General features: G+C 40.7%; 1 protein-coding gene across 1 annotated transcript in view; it reads right to left on the bottom strand.

Moving 5' to 3' along the window:
• Window positions 1–1,785, bottom strand: part of LOC122808176 (arf-GAP with coiled-coil, ANK repeat and PH domain-containing protein 3-like) — a 211,946-nt gene extending 210,161 nt beyond the window's left edge. The window contains exon 1 of the mRNA XM_044079144.1: window positions 1,245–1,785. Within this exon, the coding sequence (XP_043935079.1) occupies window positions 1,245–1,306 (62 nt within the window). The 5' untranslated portion in view covers window positions 1,307–1,785. The remainder of the gene's footprint in view (window positions 1–1,244) is intronic.
• Between the last annotated feature and the right edge of the window lie 12,022 nt (window positions 1,786–13,807).

Raw genomic sequence — 13,807 nt, 5'->3', positions numbered from 1 at the left:
GCATGTCCTGCTGCTAAAAAGACCCAGTCAAGGAATGATACTTGTTCATGGCTGGGTTCCAACATATAAATCATGCAGAATTATCCCGTTATGACTACATACAATATGCAATGAAACAAGGCAGTGGCTGAAAAAAGGGGCAAGTAGTCCAATCCATTTACCTGTTTAAAATAAAACATTTGTAGATACTGGCATCCCCATGTGATTTAATCATCCAAATCAAATCTCAACCTCATCATGAATTAAAAACTATGAAATGCCCACCAATTAGGGCAACAGTAACTCCTCCAATTTCAATACCTAATAGCTGGTGCATTCCAAGTATTACACATACAATGGCACATTTTCAAAATAATTTCCCCTCCCCAAAATGTCACATTCAAATGTCTTACAAGCCATATAAGGATCACTATTCTTACAGATACGAATTTAACACTGTATTAGCTAAAATTATGCAAAAATGACAGTCATGCCAGCAATCAAAAACATTAATCCATAAATATGGTGAAACATAACTCAAATGAAGCAGGAGCTGCAGTTATCAGCAAAAACCTATAGCAGCCAATAATTCATTAAGTGAAGCACACCTTAACATTTTTAATATTAAATAGCTCATGAACTTAAAATGACAAGAAATAATGTCCACATCAAAACACTGAGTTACTGTCTCTAGCAGCTATTCACAATAAATTTGTGTCCCCAGCTTTATCATTGCCATAATTTAACTAGCAGCACCTGAAATAAAAACCCTAAGAACAACCCAATTATCATTTATGTTCCTTCCAGCTGACAGACCGGGCTATTATAATTTTTCTTCCTTCACTATAACTGGAACTGTGGTTAGTCTGCATCTGAACAACCTTTGGTAGTTACATCATTGTAAAACTGACTGCAGAGAAAAAAAGGATGCTGTGATACAAGCAAAACATGGGTTTTACACACAACACTGTCGTGACTGAGTTACAAGACTGAGGAATAGGTTTTATTCATCTGGTAGACAAGAAACCATGTTGGTCTGTCTGCAAACTGCCTGGACCAAGAACACTTGTCTGTATAAATGACTTGCTCCAAATGACAAAAACGGTAAAGAAATCAAACCCAAAACAAAATAGTGAATTTCTTTAGTGGTTTATCGCCTTAACACTCTGCACAAACTATTATGTATTACGTCTCACTTCACGACTAAATGAACTACATTATTTTTACTCATCTGCTATAGAAAAATAATCGGTAGTTCTGATTACCTGAAAGTGGGCGAGTCTTTGATGCATTCTTGCAAGTCCAAGAGTCCAAGTGCAGCAGGCATCACTATTTTAAGATTCTCTTCTCAGTGTAATTGTCCCAGACAAAACGTCAACAAAAACTTTAAATGTTCAAAAAGTACGTTTATTCATGAATTCAGAGGGACCGTTTCAATTATTTTGTTAATAAAATTGAGTACAGGCAAATGTATAAATGCTAACAATCTCGACAGGAATCCAATTATAAACCGTAATCATTGTACATTCAAATAAACTAATTAACAAAAGATAAGATATACTCCTGGGGTTACTTAAATGGATAAACATCCGGAACAAAACTAACAGCCTTCAAAGCAAATTGTCACATTTTTAAAACACAAAGTAAATAAAAGTGTTTAAAACATTGATATTAAAAATATAAAATTATCCGACTAAATGTGTAAATAGTTCCACTATTAAACAATTCTCATTTCCAGGTCCGGTATCGGGAACAATATTGGTATCAAATTCAACATCACTCTATGCAAGCACCGAACCCGGACACAGAACCGGAGATCTTGGCACTCACGGCGTGTAGTGATGACATAATCATCACGGCCACACCCAATGTCACCTTATTTGTTAGCTCAGTGTAGTGTCGTTGTACTTGTTGCATACGATCTTCTGTTTACTGTATGCTTAGAAGCCTGTTGCATGGTTTTATTACTTTATAATAATAATAATAATAATGTTATCATTAAAAGTTGTATATAGAGATCTTTATGGAATTCCAGCTCATCAGGATAGTGGCTAAGTTCTTTGTTTGCAGAGTTTACTTAATAGCGGCCATTGTTTCATGTGGTGGTGACAGTTTCTGATTAAAAAGTGATTTCTCATTGTGATATGCAGGTTGGAAATGATGTTTGCATCTGCTGTGGTAACCTTTACGTGCAAATAATGACCGCAGGCAAAAGCCTAATGTTCACCCGTTTGCTTGGTTTTAGTGACCGATGCGCCTGAGTTCGTAAACTTAGGTTTTGATACGGGCTGGTATGTACAACTTCCTCGCGGCACTGTTTTACATAACTGAAAAAAAAAACAGTTACAAATACAAAATGCGCAATATCAATGTTTTGTAGAGCTAGGAAATTACTGCTGCAAGTTCATCCATAACTTTGCCACAGTAACGTCGTGCCCAGCCTCCCCACCCCCTTCATCTTTTTCTGTTCCTTATCTTTGTATCCCCCTCCCCCCAATTTTTGTGTTGAGAAATCTTGCTTTAAAAGGATGAGAGGTATGGCTAGGGCTCTATTAAACATCAAATGGAAAGAGAAGACAGACCAGGCAATGCATTATAGAAATTGAAAGAATTGGTGTGCTGCGAGTCCATCCTTTTATTCCCACGATTAAAGAATGTTTACTTATTCGGGGATGCCTCTGAGGTTGACATCTGAGCAGTAATGGCACAACAAAGAAGATAATGAGCATTCGGCATATTGTATGAGCAGAAAATTAACCTGTATAGAGATATTCGCTGATCATAAAGAAGGTTTAGCCATTATGTGGGCTCTCTTCATTCTTGGCATTATCTGTTGGGTGGAGAGTTTGTACTAGTTACAGACCATACACTCCTTCCACGTCTCTATGAGCTGAGAGATAGTAATTCCAAAATAGCCAAGAGCAGGGATGGCTAATTACTACTGTAAGTTCATCCTTAAGTTTGTTACAGTAATGTACCTCCTGACTGAACTTACTAAGGATAGGGTCATACCTTTCAATTGTCTAGAATTTTGCAAAATGCCCAGATTTGTGTTTCATATTGTAGCTCTGTTCCTCAAAGCTTAAAGTTTTTTTTTTTTGGCAAATCATTGAGGACTGAAGTCACTAAATACTGACATATGAGTATTCAAGTTTCATACTTCATATCCTTACAAAATGCATGCTAATATAAAACCTGTTAATATAATTATGTTTTAAGTTTATAAGAACCATAGTTTTTAAAATATTTCCCTGATTTTGCACCTTTGACTCCCCAATTATTTGATGCTTTGTTCAGAATTCGTGCTAAGCAATTATGTGGGCTCTCCTCACTCTCAGGCATTATCATTTGGACTGAAGGTTCTTGCTATTTGCAGACCATAAACCACTTTCATGTCTCTATGGGCAAACAGGTAGTAATTCCAACCTAGCCAAGTGAGCCTTATCTCCAGAACCCTTGCAAGTTAAAACAATTTGCATTGCCCATGTCACCACCATATAATTGCAGGTAGATTGTCACGGGCTTGCACTGCATCTGAAGTCATTAGAACTGATTGTTTTACGGGGGGGGGGGGGGTCAGATAATACAACAGCAAAAAACACTATGGAAACATGGGAGAAGAAAAGCATACTACTGCAAACTCTTGTATATACATTAGGGAGAATGTGATAGAATACATATTCACTGTCTTCAGTCAGGGAGCAGGAGCTGAAGCTAATCAGAGACAGCTACTCCAGTCTGTGTATTAAGATTACTCCTCCCTAAAGAAGTTAGAGATGCTTGCTTCTAATCCTAGATAGAATACTGGCAGGAGTCCCAGGGACTTTTTGTGAAAGGAGAAGGCAAGTTGAAAGTGGAAGAGAATCCTGTTTTGCTGAAGATTGAACTGCAACTTGTTTTAATTTAATTTACCCTTATACAAGAGAGTCAGAGGCACTCTGCAAGTTGCAGCAGAGCATTTGTAATATTATTTATTTTATTTGAGTTTGTTTGCCAGGATGGTCCAATTGGGCCGAAGGAGCCCGTTTTCAATGGAGTCCTGGGGAGAAAAGCTCCATAGATACATTTTATTAAACAACAGGTTATTACAATACAAGAAGAGTACATGAGGATGGCAGAATGGTTAAGGTGTTTACCTTGGAGACACAAGGTGCAAGGTTTGATTCTCACATGGGGTAATTGGCTAGACTTAAAAATGGCCAACAAAGGCAATAAGCCTAGTACTAATCTATGAACATGAAGCAAAAGAGTATGTTAGTACAATTTGAAAAAAAAAAAAACAGTTATATCACAATTAGTAAAGTTTACAAATATATAGTCACTATCATTGCTGACATAGATATTAAGTCTAAACAGTAATAAGTAGGTATTTACAAGTCAATTTGACTAGGGAGTTATTTACAATATGTATGTTGCCCCAGGGGAAATATGATCAGTTGGTCAAATATATTAGAATTCGAGTTATGATGAGAGGGAGAAGGGGTAGCTGCTGGGGATGTTATGCAGGATGGGAACATGAGCTTTCCCAGAGAGATGTTAGATGTGAGTGGAGCAGAATTTTAAACTTGGATGGGCTGCTGGTGAGGCGAATTTGAGGTGGGGAGGGATTTCCATAGGTGTGACAAGGAAAAAGAAAGTAAAAGTTTGCCTGCAGACTGTTGTGTGATGTGTAATATATTGGTGTAAGCATTATATGGTTATACAGAGCACTGTAAGGACAGAGGAAGTTTTGTTTTCCTTAATTTTGCTAAAGTAAAGTGTTCGCTTGGTATTGCTGTATTTGTTATGCTTTGAGAAATCTAGTTGAGGAAATACAGTAAATAGGTTTTTGGAGAGAGACAGCTCATTTTCTGTTTGAACAGTTTTCATTGGGAGTCAGTGGAGTAAACATAACATACAGAGGTCTGATGCACTGGATTGGGAGAATAATGTTTTTTGCAGGTGGCGAGTCCTCTTGCCCCCCCCCCCCCCACACACACACACAATCTCACAAACACACAACATTGCAGCACCCACTGTGAGACATATAGCTAAGAGTCAAATTGACTCAGTTCAAAAGCCCATAGGGCAAATATCTACACATTCCAGTGTCCTAGTCATAAGTGGCTCCATAGTAAGACACAGCAATGCACCACTCACCAGGCTTTGTAGCACTCACCAGGTGGTGCAAGGAGAAGCTCACAGTCAGTTGCCTATCAAGTGCCACAATTAACCACATCACACATGCATTCATGTCCTTATACTATAAGTGCCGATATGACATGGTCACAGTGCACACTGGTGTAAATGACTTGAGATGTACCTCCCTAGACTATATGAAGAGAGACATGATGGAGCTCTTAGAATATGTGTTTGACACCGGTATGACCCTAGCTATGAGAAGCATTCTGCTATCACCAAGAATGATGCAATAATATCAATGAAAGATTATTGACTTCAACAATTGGCTTAGCTTCTGGTTTCATTCTATGGTGGGTACAACATATATCAGCCTTGAAGGAGATGGTTGTCAGTCTTAACTGCATTGCCAGGGATGTTCTACATCTATCCCCCAAGACTTTCATATATTAACTAAATGCATGTCCACCCTATAGTGCCATGTTTAGGCAACATTGGTCTTCCAAAGCTTCCAACATAACGAGTCCAGATAGCATAAAGATAATGCTGGTCAACACAAGGAACTTTGACAAAATACTCCACTCCCTACGAGCATTCTTTCCTTTACCCTGTAAAATATCAGTATAACATAAAGACCTGATTCATGACTAGTGAGAGCACTCCATCAGTGCAGGGTTTCAATGCCTACCAAACATTCAGGCCTACCACATTAGATGAAGACACGAAGGGTGTCAGTGTCTCCATTTTCTTAAAAGAATTTAATTTGTAGTCTGGCCAGACAAGATGACCTAGAACTCCTCCACATCCAACTTATTATTAACAAAACTTATCATAATATAAAATACCTTCTATGTCCCCCTCAGCCCATATATCCTACCTAACCAGTGTGGAGCCCCTATGCATTAAACCAAGCACCATTCTCCTAGGAGACTTCAATTACAGCTACATTAACTGGAAGACATACATCCTCAAACATGTATGCCCTAAAATTTCTGAATTTCATCAATACAAATTCTCTGGACCAGTTGGTCTACACCCCACAAAAGGGCAATAAAATCCTGGACCTGAGACAGCTTTGATCTCCACCAATTGTAATTTTCTCTCTGGTCAAATTGGGCCACAAATCAGTCACATAATCTTAAGACTGAAGCCGGAAGCATGTTACAATACCTAAGATTAATCTACTTAAACTGAATGATAACCTGGCTAAATTCAAATGCCCCTTCCATATTGATGACCCCACTACTTATGCAAAATCCCTTATCACTAAATTTTATGCAGCTGCCCAACTCAGCAGTAAATATGACAAATTTAAAATCCCTATAGTAGAACCGTAATATAAAAAGGCTCTATAATAAAAGAAGAAAATTAATTGCACACAAAAATAAATTTAACTCTTAAGATGCTAGTAATACTCTTGCTACACTTAACAAGGAACTCCTGTCCTGTTCAAATCAGCCAAAGCCAGATAAGAGGTAAAAATACACACGCAGTCAAATGATAAATACAGAGCCAGCTTTAACTGTGTTGGGAATCTCAGAAACAATGCCAGTAACTGCAAAGAGATAACAGTAAAGGATGTCACATACCTGAACCCAAAGAACATAGCCAATCTACTAGCGAACAAATTTAGTTCAAATTTCCTCCCTTCCCCCCTCCTATTTGCCCATATCACATATCTACATCCCACCAAATCTCCCAAGAGCAAGTCTTCAAGGTGCTATCCAAGGTCAAGAAAACCACTTTTTTGGGGTCAGGTATCACAATGGGCTGCCTACTTGTCAGCCTGAAACTGTAGTTTTATTGGCCATTTTGGGTCAATTCCAAAACTCCTTCATCTTCCTCTCTTAAAACCCTCTTTTGCGAGGTTTTGCGCGTTTTTGTGCATAGCGCAACAGCGGGCAGCGCCGCCTAATTGGGTTTAAACTATTCCTGGCTCCACAAAGTCTGCTCTTCACTTTTTCCCTTAGAACTGCTCTATCTCTCAATTTAAACACCATATTCTCATTCTAAGGCCCTTTACTGGTCCAGTTAAGTAATCCTACAAGTTAGCACTATTAAACCAGAAGCACTACTTACTCTTATACTCTCTACGATTACCCTGTCCTCTATTGGTCCATCTTAAATTCAGTTTCCCTATTACTCTAGCATGTCCAAAGGTCAGTCAATGGTTTCCTCTCCAGTCCAGCTGGTGAATCTGGGAATTTTGAGGCAATGTTACAACTGTCTCATGTACACGGACAACCCTCTCCTCCTCCAAACAGGTTCAAATATATGTGAGAGATGCAACTATTTAGCCAAACTGGAGGCTGAGCTCTCTCATCTCAAAACTGGTGTAACCAGTCAGGAGGAGAAGGTAACCTCATACAACACAATTCCAGTATCACATAGTCCCACCACATCAGCAAACCAAACACATAAATACACAAAAACATACTTGGAGGCTCTAAATAAAAATCTACCTAAGCAACAGAGACCTCCAAAGCAGACATCCAAGCAAACGCTACCTCAAAACAAAACACACGCAACACATAACCCACAAAGTCAGTGTGCCAAGCAGCCACAGCCCTTAAGGCTGAATAACACACCTGATACTCTTGTTATAGGTGACTCTATTGTCAGACACACTGACGTCCCGCTCACCAGGCTGAATAAAGAGAAGGTCACGGTGAGCTGCCTGTCAGGTGCTAGGATCCGACACATGACGCAAGCACTCAGGTCACTCCAAAGCAAATACAAATATGACTCAGTCATTGTACATGCTGGTATGAATGACCTGAAACGTACCTCCCTGGACTACATGAAAAGAGACATAGAGGAGCTCTCCAATCATGTAGCCCAGGCTGGTATGACCCTGACCTTGAGCAGCATCTTATCCTCACCTAGAATGATGCCACAGTACAAAGACAAAATGATCGATTTTAACAATTGGCTAAAATTTTGGTGTCAAAGGGGATCCAGTGTCTGTCAGCCTGGGATGACATGCTCGACAAGCCACGTTGCTTCGCTAGGGACGGCTTGCACCTGTCACCACTGGGCTTTCGGATATTGGCAAAGGCTCTTGCCACCCCCATAGTGCCTTTTTAGGCAAGGGTCAAAAGACAAATCCACCCCCATAGACAGCACAAGGAACAAGAAACTAAGGGTAATGCTGCTAAACGCCAGAAGTCTTAACCTCAAGATGCACGCTCAAGCTCTCCTCAGTATGGAGAACATCGATATCTGTGCAGTGACAGAAACCTGGTTCAAGGCTCCAGAGAGCACCCCAGCACTACCAGGCTATACCTCATATCATGCTTTTCGGCCCCAAAACCCGGACCGAACCACAAAAGGAGGGGGAGTTTCCATATTTATCAAGGATATCCACACCTCCAGGTTAGTGGCATTGCACAAAGTATCGGAGACCATCCATGTGCAACTAACAGTGGGCAAGACTGCTTTTCAGTTTATAGCATCCTACAGACCACCCTCTCAAAGTCAGGAATCCCACTCGGCTTTCCTGAAAACATTGGAGAACATGAACTTCTCTCCGAACACCATTATATTGGGTGACTTCAACTACCCAAACATTGACTGGGAGCACTAGTCAAGCCCCAGCACCTTAGCCCAAAGATTCCTAGAAATTGTAAACTCAAATGCTATGGAACAACTAGTCACCACTCCCACAAGAGGGGACAACATACTAGACCTGATCATTACCAACATGGGGACACTATGCTCCACACCAGAAGTATATCCCTCATTGGTAAGATCAGACCATAAATTAATTTCACTGGATGTCCACATCCCGACCCCACCCCTAGCCCAGAAAACCACAGTGAAAAAACTTCTCAAAAGCGAACTTCTCACTTCTCAAAACCGAAGTGGAATCCTTCAAGGCCCCAGGGCCAGTGGAAACTACGGCCCAAACTGTAGAATCCTATATAAACGTATTCTACGGACATCTCCAGGAATGCATGGATCATGCTATCCCAAACAAAACCAAGACCCAATCATCCAAAGGCAGGTGTCCAGTCTGGTGGACCCCTGCCATAAATAAACTGTACAACAGAAGGAGGAAGCTACTACATGATAGAGCAAAATCCCTAATAGGGAAGGCATCTCTGATCAGTACTAGCAAAAATTACGATCCTCATAAAATCCTCCAAGGCCAGCTTCGAGAGAAAAATTGCACAGGACACCAAAGACAATCATAAGGCTTTTTTCAGTTATGTTAGAAACCTGGGATGCAACTCCCAGACTTGTTCTGAGTTGATTCTAAATGACAAAAAATACACTGAACCCACAGACATCGCCAATATCCTGGCAGACAGGTTCAGTGCAAACTTCTCCCCCCCCCTCCCCCCAAAAGAGCAAGTATCTATCCTGGCAGAGGGCTGCATTCCAAACATCTCAGATGCTCAGGTGAAGGCTGCCCTCTCCAAAGCAAAAAACACTGCTTCCATGGGACCAGATGGCGTCCCAGGTTTCGTCCTACATGACCTCCAAGAGGAACTAATCCCTCAAATAAAACAGCTATACACTCTCAGCCTCACTACAGGAAATGTGCCCACAGAATGGCGTACAGCAACAGTGGTCCCACTCCACAAAGGTGGAGCCTCTACGGACCCTGGAAACTATCGCCCCATAAGCCTGACTAGCTTAGTCTGCAAGGCTATGGAGAGGATCATCATGGAGCTCATAAACAAAGACAATGGGGACCTACAGACACTAGATCCTACCCAGTTCGGCTTTGTCAAGGGCAGATCCTGCCTTTTGAACCTGGTTGACTTCTTTGAAACAGTCACCAAAGCCATAGATGAAGGGAAGGTAGTCCACACAGCCTATCTGGACCTTGCAAAGGCATTTGACACAATACCCCACTCGGGCATCATAGATAAGCTATCCAGCTGAAATATAAACCCCTATGTCACAAGATGGGTCACAAACTGGCTCAAAGACAGAACCCACAGAGTGAGAGTTGCTGGAGCCATGTCAGACTCGAAACCGGTCACAAGTGGCATCCCACAGGGTTCTGTCCTGGGACCACTCTTGTTCGGTATATACTTTTCCGAGGTACAGGCAAACGTGGGAGGACTATGGCTCACCAAGTTCGCAGACGACTGCAAACTGGGCGCCATAATCAACTCTCCAGCTGACACAAACATCCTTCAAAAGGTCTCACAGAGACAGATAACTGGTGCCAGCGCCATGGTTTAAAGCTAAATGCCAAAAAATGTATAGTCATACCCTTTGGCAAAAACAATGTGCCCACAAATTACCACATAGGCGGAAACCCATTAAGTACAGAGAAAGTTATTAGGGACCTGGGGACCCAAGTTGATAGCAATCTCTCCTTTGAAAACCACATTGCCAAAGTGGTTAGAAAGACCTTCTACATAGCCCACCTCATCACGAAGGGTTTCACATCTAGATCAAGAGAGGTAATCGTGCCTTTATTCATCCCTCGTCAGGCCCATCATAGAATACAATGCCCCTTTTGGGATGTACCTTACCCGACACCTGCAGCAATTAGAAAGACCCCAAAAGTATCTCACCAAGAGGATCAAGGGTCTCAAACAGATGCCATATGCTGCTCGGTTACAAAACTCCAGCTCTACTCAGTTGCATACCGCCTACTTGAGGCGATCTATGCCTGACATACAAAGCTATGTCAAATCCAGAATTAATGGACATGCTCCACCTCAGTAAATCTAAATCCCTTAGAGCCACACGCTCGGGGGACTTGAACCTCAGCACAGAAATAAATAGAACTTGCTGGAGGGACAGGTTCATAATCCAGAGGCTCCCTTCGCTCTGGAATAGAATTCCAGTTCATGTGAGGCAGAGCACCTCACTGAATCTCTTCAAGAAGAATCTCGATAAGTGGATGGGGGATCGTAGGTTTGTCCCAGGGATTACTCCCGTGTCACTATTAGACAGAGGCACAGTAAACTAAACCTTAAAAAGGGCACAGTATGCTCAAATCAAGGGGTGGCGTAAGCCATACAGAATCGGGCTAGGCTTATAATTGCCCCAGGGCAGATAGCCTAGTATGAACCTATGACCCTATAACTTCTTAGTCCCTCTACAAAGGTTATTCAGTATTGGCCTCCAACACGCTTTGTGCCAGATGAATAAAGGACAGCAGCACAAAGGTGGGGCATCAATAGACCTGGGTAATTATAGACCCATAAGCCTGTCATAACTGTAAGGCCTTGGAAAGGATCATTATGGAATTAATAAATAAGGATATAGGTAATCTACAAACTCTCAACCCAAGCCAGTTCAGATTTGATAAGGGCATATCCTGCCTACTTAACCTGGTTGACTTCTTCACGAAGGTTACTGAAGCAATGGATCATGGCAGTTCAGTACACACTATGCATCTGGACCTCGCAAAGACGTTCAACACTATCCCACACTCAGGTATCATAGGCGAACTTTCCCAGTTAAATGTAAATCCCTCTATAACTTACTAGATATAAAATTGCTTCATGAATAGAAGCCAGGAAATTATTATTGAGCAGCTCTACCTCCTTCAAAAGACCTGCTGCTATTGGTGTATCCTTGGGTTCAGTCTTTGAGCCATTCCTGTCTACTCATAGGTCAAAGCATATGTTAAGGATTTATGGCTGTCCAACTTTGCAGATGACTGTAAACTTGAGCCATCATAAACTCCCCAGAGGGCACTAAAATCTTCCAAGAGCGCTTTTCCCAAACAAATAACTGGAGTCAAAACCTTGGTCTAAAACTACTTGCCAAGAAATGTATAATAGTATCCTTCAGCAAGCATGACCGCCCTTGTAACTATCACATTGACCACACACCCTTGAAAGTTAATCATGTAGTCAGGGATCTGGGAACCTCTGTCAACAATGAACTGTCCTTTGATTACCACATATCCACTATTGTAAGGAAGTCCTTTTTCATTGCATAGCGTATATTTAAAAGTGTAGCATCCAGATTCTCACAGATCAATAGCCTAGTAATTACCTATGACCCTACCTACCCAGATAGTTGGATTCATTTTCCAGTACTGACAGTGCAGTGCAGCATAAGCAGGGTGCTACACTCCCGGGTTTGGCATCCTTTTGATGAAATGTTAAACCGAGGCACCACCTGCCTGAGTTGGTGGTAACTCAAGTGGCTGTAAAAGATTCCAGTACACCTATCGAAAAGAGTTGGCATTGCTTCATTTACATCTTTCACATTATTTATGTTATTTATATCTGTTACATTATATATAAATATTCACATTATTTACACTATTTACAAAATTACACATCATAAACACTATTTACATTCTTTACAATCTCATCTTCACATTCTGCTTTCTTTATTTAACGTAATCAAATTTTGGAATATCAAAGAAAAATCAGACAAAGTAACCTTAATACAATTTTCCCATTAAAAAGTACATTTATCCAGCCCATCCATTTTTCCTTAACCACACCTTTATTGACTTAACCACATCTTCATCATCTGTATTTTTACTATATTATAATCTTTTATATCGACTTTCTTTTAGAGCATCCATACAGCAATAAACAACATTTTATCCAATTTTTTGATTTCACTTTTGCTTTCCTTTTCACACTTCCATATATATTTATTTTTTCAAATCCATTCCACTTGTATTGATTTTTAAAGAGTAATATTCCTGGTGTCTAGTGTTCCTCCATCTCCCAATCCACATATGAGGTAAAGATACACACACAGGCAAAGAACAACCACACAGCCTTCTTTAACTATGTTAGGAATCACAGAAACAATTTCAATCACTGCCAAGAGCTAGTAGTAAAGGATATCACGTACTTGAACCCAGAGTATAAGAACCATTAAGGTACAAGAGTAGTATCCCTGGTGTCTAGTGTCCCCCCACCCCAATCCATATAATGGTTTAAGTGCCATAAAGGCACAAGAGTAGTATTCCTGGTGTCTAGTATTTCCCTTACCCTGATCCCTACTGGTTTAAGTACCATTAAGGCAAAAATCTTATGATTTGTTCCCTGGTGGCTAGTGGTCCTACCATCACCATAATATCTAATCCTACCATTTCAATCAGTCTCTTCAGTTTCACTCAACTCACTAACTCCATTACTAGGCCCAACAAAACCAACCCCCCAGGCTCCATCCTAAACTGGATCCTGGTATCTCACCGTAACAAAATAACAAAATCTGGTGTCACTCCTGACACATTAGGAGACCACCTCCCTGCCTTCACCCATAGAGCTACACCCTCTTTCTCACATTCCCACCAACTCTTACATGCTCACACCCTCGCTAACTTTAACCCTTCTACCTTTTCTGACTCCCTTAAGTTCACTGACTGGAACCCACTAAAAACCCTACCTTTAGATGATGCCGTTGACTATTTCAACTCTGCATTCTTAACTGTCCTAAACTCCCTGGCTCCTAGAAGAACAAAAAGAGTTAAAGCTAAAACCGCCCCATGGCTTGGAAACCAAAAAAAAATATGCTACGAAGGGACAAAACCTGGAAAAGCTATCTTCAGCATAAACAGCCTGTACTGTTACTTAAATACAAACGGCTGCGAAACCAAGCTAAAAAACAAGTCATTAAAGATAAAAAATCCTTCTACATCAAACTCCAAATAAATCATGCAAAAAACCCTAAACAATTCTGGAGCTCTGTTAATTCCCTCCTTAAGCCTGGTACAAGAAACAACCTATGTCCTGATACTAGTAAATCTGAACAAGAAATCACC

Source organism: Protopterus annectens, chromosome 8.part0, assembly GCF_019279795.1.
Source record: "Protopterus annectens isolate FY-2018-M chromosome 8.part0, PAN1.0, whole genome shotgun sequence".
Taxonomy (NCBI): Eukaryota; Metazoa; Chordata; order Ceratodontiformes; family Protopteridae; genus Protopterus; species Protopterus annectens.
The sequence above is the reverse complement of the archived record's forward strand: the minus strand, read 5'-3'. Positions and strand labels throughout refer to the sequence as shown.